At 44.5% G+C, this 9,095-nt stretch overlaps 1 protein-coding gene across 2 annotated transcripts in view; it reads left to right on the top strand.

The window, feature by feature from the left end:
* The window catches only part of HOPX (HOP homeobox), a 37,288-nt gene that overhangs the window by 17,533 nt on the left and 10,660 nt on the right, over nucleotides 1–9,095 (top strand). The window contains exons 1-2 of one of the 2 annotated variants that reach the window (XM_069105287.1): nucleotides 8,378–8,503; nucleotides 8,781–8,938. In XM_069105287.1, coding sequence (XP_068961388.1) covers nucleotide 8,503; nucleotides 8,781–8,938 — 159 coding nt within the window. In that variant the 5' untranslated portion in view covers nucleotides 8,378–8,502. Of the gene's footprint in view, nucleotides 1–8,377; nucleotides 8,504–8,780; nucleotides 8,939–9,095 lie in introns of those variants that run through there. The other variant, XM_069105288.1, reaches the window with a different exon arrangement.

The following is a 9,095-nucleotide window of genomic DNA, read 5'->3' as shown; positions in this document are numbered from 1 at the left end:
TATATATATATATATATATATATATATATATATATATATATATATACACATACTACTATCTATTTATCTATCTAGGCAGCTAAGTGGTGCAGTGAACAGAGCACCGGCCCTGGAGTCAGGAGGACCTGAGTTCAAATCCGGCCTCAGACATTTAACACTTGCTAGTTGTGTGACCTTGGGCAAGTCACTTAACCCCAAATGCCCTGCATTGCCCCCTCCAAAAAGCAAAAAAAAAAAAAATTCAGTGACTTGCTCGGGATTCCTAGTCTAGTAAGTATAGGAACTGGACCTAGAACCTTTATTTTCTAGCTCCTGGCCAAGATTATTTTTTCCCCAAGTTTCAATGAAAAACCCTCAGTTCTGCTGAGCTTATAGTTAGACTGCAGCCAAGCTATGAATGTGTTCTTTCCTTATCTCTACCCTCTTGCTTCATGTCTTTCTTCAAGACCCAGAACAAATCTCACCCCAACAAGAGGCCTTTCCAGGTATCCCTGTTCCTTGCCCCTACTTCCCCCTCAACACACACACACAAACACACACACACATACCCACTACTGGTGCCTTCTCCTCTGAAGAGAAGATAACGTCCATCTATTCTCTATATATTTTGTATGCACATAGTTATTTGTATATCATCTTGACCATTAGAATGTGAGTTTCCTCAGGCCAAGGGCCATATGTTTGCCTTTCTTGGAGTCCCCTGTGCTTAGCAGTGCCTGGGACAAACACAGTAAGCACTTAATAAATGCTGGTTGAAGGACTGACTGATGATTAAAGGAGGCACAGTAAAGGGGCAGTCAGTCTGACAGTCCAATGGTCAGTGCATGCAGCAAGGACACAAGTGAATAAATGGAACAGGCAAGATTAATACTAATTGAGCCAAACAGCCAAGCTCCCTAGAACTTCAAGCTGTTAAACCAACGGGATTTATTGCTAAGTGTGGTGGACTTTGAAAACTGTGTGGAGTCATCAGCAAATCTGACGTGTGTGTTTGCTTGACAAGCTGTGGGAACAGGAGCTGATGATAAGGTTACCGATGACCAAGGGGAATGGCATGTCTTCCTCCTCATTTACATGTTGACACCTCTCTTCTTTTTTTTATCAAGCAATATGCAACATGTTCTGTGAGGACACAGCATACCTTACTCACTTGTGTATTAGCAGGCAATGCTGTGGATTCTTGTTTCCATTATGCTAGGCAAAATGGGCGGAGTTATGATTCTGCTGGCTTCTGGCCTCACCTTGTGAGATTGAACCAACATGCTGAATTGTGTGTGCCTTCATCAAAGCCAGGATTAGGGTTAGAGTTAGGGGTAAAGTAGGCAGCTGCAGAGATGCATCCTGTGGGGGTTATTGGGAAGGAGGTCACAATGAGGGACGATGTATGTCCTTAAATACAGACTTTAGAGCTAGAAAATTCTGCTTTTGGATAAAGGTGTGTGTGTGTGTACACACATACATATATATGTGTGTGTGTATACAGAGAGAGAGAGAGAGAGAGAGAGAGAGAGAGGTTTATTGATGTCTTTTTTTTACATCTTTGGAGTTTTCCCAAGTATCTTTCCTTCTCCCTCTCCCAGAGAGACATCACATATAACAAATAACATTTTTAAAGATAAAAAGAAAAGGGAGAGAAAAAAATCAGCACAACAGATCAATGCACTGAAAACATTTATATATATATATTTTATGAGAAGTCAAATTGGGTCTGTTACAGGAAAGCCTCAAAGTAGATATACAGAGAACCCTACTTTTAGATCTTACCTAGGATATGCAACTGCCTTATAGTGGCTTCAAAGTCCTTCATCTGTAAAATGAAGCCTGAAAAGGGAGATGAATTCTCTTTCTTTTCCCTTCAATACTGAAGGAAACCGGGGCAGCCAGGTAGCACAGCGAGTAAGAGCACCGGCTCCAGTGTTGAGAAGACCTGGAGATCGAATCCTGGGCTCAGACACTTAGCACCCACCCAGAAACACCTGGCCGTGTAACCTTGAGCAAGTTACTTAACCCCAATTGCTTAGGGGTGGCCAGGTGGCTCAGCGAGTAAGAGCACCGGCTCCAGTGTTGGGATGACCTGGATCAAATCCGGGCTCAGATACCCAGCACCACACCCAGAAATAATAACTGGCCGTGTAACCTTGAGCAAGTTACTTAACCCCAATTGCTTTAAAAAAAAATAAAAATAAAAAAAATACTGAAGGAAACCTCATTAAGAAAGAGAGCAAAAAAGTTCTTTTGAGAGACTGGCTAAAGGTCTAGGTGGGAGAACTGATGGAGACAGCATAGACTAGGGGAAAGAATACTGGACTGTTAACAGTAGCCAAGATCAACTATGGCCCTTGTCCAAACTGAAATGGGGGATGGTTGAAAGTGGTGATACTCACCCTCATCTCCTACCTTAATGCACAACCATTTCTTTGCTTTCTTCCAAAGTGTAAATAACAGATGACATAGTCTCACTTGGGGAAGGGAGGTTGCATTTTAACAGGGATTAAATCTTAAACTAAAGTAATGAACCATCTTGGCAGAATTTCAAGCATCCATGAAGCAGGAGAGTGAGAGATATGGAAGGATTAGAGGAGATTTTGTCCCCCTGACATCATACTAGAATTCCCTATTCTGAGTCCTGTTTCTGTCTCTGCCTATATTACTTTGGACAAATCATTTCTCTGTGACTCTATCTCTCCATTTACAACATGGAGCCAATCCTACCCTTGCCCAACCTGACAATAATGCTGTGAAGGGAAAGGAAAATTTGTCTCTGTGAAAATGCTTCAAGCTGATACACTACATGGCATGAGAACTCAGTTCACCCACTAAGGGACATTATTAAGGGTATTTGATTCAACATTAACACTGTATTTGAAATCCAGGGCACATTCTGAAATATTTCCCTTTTCTCCTCTTTTCTTCCTTACTCAGTCATTTGTATTCACTCTGTTGTTTTCCGCTGGGAATCCTGGCATTTACCAGGCTTGCCGCTAGCCAATAGTTCCATATTTGGTATAGTTAATCACATCTTACAAATGTGGATCCAAGTCTCAAGCCTCAAGAGTTCTACAGAAAGGGAAAAATTAAAAAAAAGCACTTAGTGTCCTGCCGACAAAGGATTTGGGTTAGGGTCCCAGTTCTGCATTTGGAAAGTTTACTCTCCTGTGTGGCTCACAGAGCTTCTCCATTCCCTTCTGCTATGAACCAGTAAACACAAGGAAATGCACAGGCCTGGGTCAACCACAGGTATTTATGAGAAATGAGTGGAGAGACGCAGTGTTGAGCAGACTGGAGGAACTCACTTGGGACTGGGTGCCAATCACATCCAGATGGATTTAGGCAGAGAGAGGTAAAGACCATTAGTTCTTTCACATTCCCCTACATCTGTATGTTTCTCAGGGCCCCAGATACCTGAGCAATAACTCTTGATTTAAAAAGGAAAAAAGAAAACCTTATCCTTTGGCACTTGCTCCTTTCTTGAGTTTTCACTTCTCCAGTATCTAGTGGTATGGACTGGACGAGGGGAGCCACCAAACTGCCATTACAAAACCACTCTGCCAGCAGCCCTATTGCTACCACTGCTGCCTCCCGGCTGCTCAGCGTGGCTGGGGTGAAACCCTTCATTTCTCTGGGGTTTTTTTCTTGAGAGTTTTAGAAAACTGCTTTGTTGGCAGAAAACTTCACCCTTCACTTTTGATCCTGCAAAAAGCTTCCTTTTTTCCTGAACTGGGGAGGAATACAACTCCAAGGGTCCTTAGCATCTTAGGCCCCCTCACCAACCAGCCAGACCAAGCCTTAGCGGAAGTACTGTTCCATGCAGAGGGGGTGATGTTTCCATTATTGCCATAGCCAAGTGACCACTCAAAGTAGTCAAAGTTGCCTCCTTGAATATAAGGTAAAGGAACTCAAGGAACATCACCCCAATCTCCAGGTTATTAAGGAGAATGGAATCTTCTTGGTCCTGGAGTCAGGAAGACCTGAGTTCAAATTCAGTCTCAGACATTGTGTGACCCTGGGCAATTTGGTTAATCTCTGTCTGCCTCAGTTTCTTCAACTGTAAAACGAAGAGTATAATAGCACCTACCTCCCAGTTTTGTCATGCGGATCAAATGAAATGATAAAGTCCTTAGCAGTGCCCAGCATGTAATAGGCACTTATTAAATGCTTGTTTCCTTCCTTCCTTCTTTCCTCCCTCTCTCCTGGTTCTCCTCCTACCCAGCAGACAGCTGCTCCTTCTCAGTCTCCTTTGTTTCATCCTTATCCAGATCACAGCCTCTAACTGGGGGTGTCCCTCAGGGTTCTGGGATGGGCCCTCTTCTCTTCTCCCTCCATACTACTTCCCTTGGTGATTCCATCAGCTCCCATGGACTTAATTACTATCTCTTTGCCGAGGATTCTCAAATCTACATATACTGCCCCAGCCTCTCTGCTGACCTTTAATCTCACATGTCCAACTGCCTTTCAGACATGTCCAACTGGATGTCCAGCAGACACCTCAACCTGTCCAAAATGAACTCATTATCTTTCTTTCTAAACCTTCCCCTTCTCCTACCTTCCCTGTTACTATAGAGGGCAACATTATCCTCCCAGTCCCTCATGACTCCCTAGGAGTCATTCTCAACTCCTCACCATCTTTTACCCCCTCATATCTAATCTATTGTCAAGGCCTGATGATTTCACCTTTGCAACATCTCTCCTATTTACCCCCTTCTCTCCTCTGATACTGCCACCACTATAGGCCCTCATCACCTTACCCAATCCTACCCCCAGCTGTATTATTAATTGTACTTTATTAACATTGAATTATCACATTACTGTTATATTATAACAATTCATCTTTTAAATGCCTAACAGCACCCCCGCTACAATAAAAACTGTCTCTTTAAAACTGATTTTTAAAATATCCTTTTCAGCCCAAATTGTTTGTAGTACTTCCAACAAAACCAAACTTTTAAACTGTTTTCTTGTTGATGATTTTATCTTTTTGATATACACTATCATTGCTTGTTTTATGGGGTCAAAGTTACTGGACTCATTTGTTTGTTTGTTTCATCTTAAAAGGAGGAAAAAGAAAAGAAAAAGCAAACATTTGATCATCAAATATAGTCTGCAAGGAAAGAGCCTGGGCTGTGGTAAAAGGTGGAACAGACTTTGCAGTTTAGAATGTCCACACCCATTTCCTCTGACAATTTTTTTTCTCTTCTTTCCTCCTTCTTCATTGTTTTTAGTCAGTAGCAAACCTTGTCCAAAAGGGGTGCTTGTAGAAATGGATGGCTGGAATTGATTCCACCTCTCTGCCATCCTGATCAGATCAATCCTGCTAGTCCAACTAACTGGATGAGTCCCTTTAAAAGAACCAGGGCCTCCCTCATGAAATCTAATACAAAGTACTGCAACAGGAAACCAGAGAAATCTAATGCAATAAAATGCACCTGATCAGATTTATGAACATTAGTGACCCTTCGCTTATAAACCAGGAGTCAAATGACAAAGAAGGACAAAGCTGGAGCAGGAGGGCACATAATTATAACAGAGCTTTGTAGCAAGAAAAGCAGCTAGATTTAGGAATGGCTGTCTGGGATTTCTTGAATACACTGAACATCCCTAAAGGATCAGGGATTCTTCAATGACTCCTGTAGTCTTGGCAGGCTAGGTGCTTTCTTCCACAAGAAGTCACTGAGATGCATGCCACACATCTGTCATCTTTGCAAGAAAAGCACACATACACAACACACATGTACACATACGTGCACACACACATCTACTTGCAGAGTATCATCCATCCCGTCTTCTCAAGAGATTTAGGTGGCATTTGGTTCCTGCTGTAGCTTTCCTATATGAGAAAAAATAGGGACAGTAGTTCTTCACCTTCTTATATGGACCAGACTAGTGGTTTTCTGTGGTCATTATCCTTACTTAAGAGCTACAGCAGATTTTATTTAAATTCTATGTCTTAGCAAAATGGCAGAACATATCTGACTTTGAGATGATCACTAAGGTCTTTTCCAGATCCAAAATAGCATGAATAGATGGACTGTTTATATTCCTGGATAGCTTTGTTAGCTAGTCATCTTGCCAGTCCTCCATGAATTTAGAAGTATAAGGCTCAAAAACATCTAGAAGAGGAGAGTGATCAAAGAGGAATAGGGACATTCTAACTCAGAAATACAGTGGCTTCTCAGGGCTCCTGTGCTGCCACTCAAGAATCATTCTCACAGACACTTTTAATATCATTTGGGGGAAAGATGTTTCCAGCTTTATTTTATACTTTTCCCCTTCATGAACTCTACATTCCAGCCCAACTGAAGTCCCAGTTATTCATCAAATTATACATCTGTCTTCTCCATGAATTTCCACAAGCTCTACCCCAAGCTTAGACTGCATTACATCCTCTTCATCTCTCTGAAACTTTGTCTTTCTTGGAAGCTCAATCCAGGTGCCACTAGTACCCTGAAGCTTTCCCTCTCCACCCCAGTTATTAGTGCCCTCTGCCTCCATCTTCCTTGTACATTATATTCATGTTGTGTCCCCCAAATTGAATGTAAACTCCTAGAGGGTAGGAACTGTTTCATTTCGTCTTTATATGCCCCATGCTTTACAAGTATTGCTTTGCACTTAAATATTTGTTGAATTGAGAGAGGCTAAAGAGCTTATGACCACAAAATTGTGGAAGATCTCACAATACTATCACTCTTACCTAAGCCTAGAGAAATCCCTATTATTACCATTGGTTACTTTTTAAATTAAATTTTATTTTTAATAAGCAGAAATACACTTCTCTGCTTTTCCTTTCCTCCAATTAAGGGGTGGGAGAAGAACAAAAAAACCCTGTTACAAACATACATAATCAAGAAAAAAATTTCTGCATTGACCATTTTGTAAAAATATGTGTATGTGTATACATGGATGGATGGATGGATGGATAGATAGATAGATGACAGTGTGTTTGTCTATGTATATCTTCTGCACTGAGTAATTTCTTTTCTATGAGGATTTAGGTAGCATGTTTCATCATGAATCTACTGGACTCAATGGTTGGTCATTATGCTGATCAGAGTTCCCAAGTCTTTCAAAGTCGTTTGTCTTTATGATACTGTTGTCAGTGTATAAATTGTTTTCCTGGTTCTGTTCACCTCACTCTTCATCAGTTCATAAAAATCTTCCTAGCTTTGTCTGAAGCCATCCCCTTCATCATTTCTTATAGCACAATAGTATTCCATCATATTTACATAACCATAACTACTTCAGACATTCCCCAATTCATGGGCACCCCTTCAGTTTCTAATTCTTTGACACAAAAAAGGGCTATAAATATTTTTGTACATTTTATGTTTGTTTGCTTAGTACTAATCCCTTTCTTAAACTACCATCCATCTAATTGCCCCTTCCCCCTTCTCCCTTTTCTATCCCGTCTCCTCATTGGGTGGAATGTATTTCTGTGCCCAATTGTGTGTACGTTGTTCCCCTCTTTTTGAGCAATTCAGATGAGCGTGACGTTCAATGTCAGCTGCCCCATACACACTGCCCCCACCCCCGCTAGTTTGTATAGACTCTTCTACTTGCCACCTCATGAAGAAGGCTTATTGACCATTGTACATTCTAAGCATTGTCCAACAATCCCATCGAGTGGACTAGGAAATTATTAGGGGGGTTTGTGGGGAAGGGCAAAACCGTGATTTCATTGCATCCTGCCAATGAAATGAGTACCTGCTTAGCAACTTCTAAGTCTAGCGAGAAGCCCAGGTCACTGAGAAATTAAGTAACTTGCCCAGAGACACACAACCCATGTGGATCAGAAGTGAAAACTGATTCAAGGGAATAAAGCTTCTAAAAGAACTACTAGATACAAAAATTTGGGGAGGTGGCAGCGGCTAAGGGAAGTTCACAATGAAAAGATACAAACGGAAGGTTTTAGGAGCTTGTTCCCCCAGCTCCAGGGTGTTCTGTCTGCCGCTCGCTGCTCTCCCCAGCTCCCGCCAGGCTTTTGGTTTTGCATGTCCCCGACACCTAGCCCGCAAAACACGCCACTTTATGAGCGTTGGTCGGTTGGACGACTGCCCCGGTGCAAAACCTGCTAGCTTACAACTCTTGAGTTCCTTGGCGCGGTGGAGACCTGGAGCAGCGCCCACCACATGCCAAATGATGGGGAAGCCACGAAGCGATTTTAGTGGGAAATGTCCAAAGCGTACCTATTCTTGCCTAGTTCCCAAACCCGGACCTCTTCCTTCTGCCCGCCCTCCCTTCTTAGAGGGATGATTCCCCTCCTCTCGTTGGCGAAAAAGGCTCTGAAAGGCGGATTTATAACCCACCTCAGCCCTGCTCCTTAAAGAGGAGGGAGATTTGAGTCATCCTCTGGGCTCCAGCTCACTGCCCCAGGGCCAAGGCAGGGTCTGGGATAAATGCCCGCGAAGGTGAGCGGGAGGCAGGAGAAGGTTCGGAGGAGGAGAGGATTCGGGGCAGTCTCCGGGAGCAGTGTGGACAGCCCTTTTCCTGCCCAGCTGGGCCCGCAGAAGTGAGACTGGGCGGGAGCGGGGGCGGGAGCGGGGGGGAGGGGAGAGGGGGACCTCCTACATCCCCGAGGGCTGGGCTCCACGGGGAGCCGCCCCGCCCCGAGCCGGCCTCGGGGCTGCGATCTGGTGCCGGGGTGTGAGCAGACGTCTGGGATCTCGGAGGTCAAAGAGCCGCCCAGCGGTCCGCGTCCCCTCCCCCGGACCCCGGGGGGCGCCCAGAGCCGGCCTTCCAGCTGCAGTCTCACGCCGCCCCCACCCTGTACTTTTCTCCCCACCTAGTGGCCACGGAGACCATGTCCACGGAGAAAGTGAACGGCCTCACGCAGGAACAGGTGGACCACCTGGAGTGCAGCTTCAACAAGGGGAACAAGCACCCAGACCCTACCACGCTGCTCCTCATCGCCGCCGAGGTCGGGCTCAGCGAGGAACAGACCCAGGTGAGGCTCTCATCTCCTTGTCCGCCTCCATGCTCACCTCCGTGACCGCCTGTCTGCCCTTCCTCTCGTCCGCCGACCGCCCCCCTGCCTCCCGCTCACCTTCGCGGGCACAGTGGAGCCCACCCCTCGGGGATGTAGGAGGTCCCCCTCTCCCCTC

The sequence above is a fragment of the Petaurus breviceps genome, unplaced genomic scaffold (genome assembly GCF_028583685.1).
Source record: "Petaurus breviceps papuanus isolate PSGF00001 unplaced genomic scaffold, PetGlider_PUasm1.0 76, whole genome shotgun sequence".
Taxonomy (NCBI): Eukaryota; Metazoa; Chordata; class Mammalia; order Diprotodontia; family Petauridae; genus Petaurus; species Petaurus breviceps.
The sequence above is the reverse complement of the archived record's forward strand: the minus strand, read 5'-3'. Positions and strand labels throughout refer to the sequence as shown.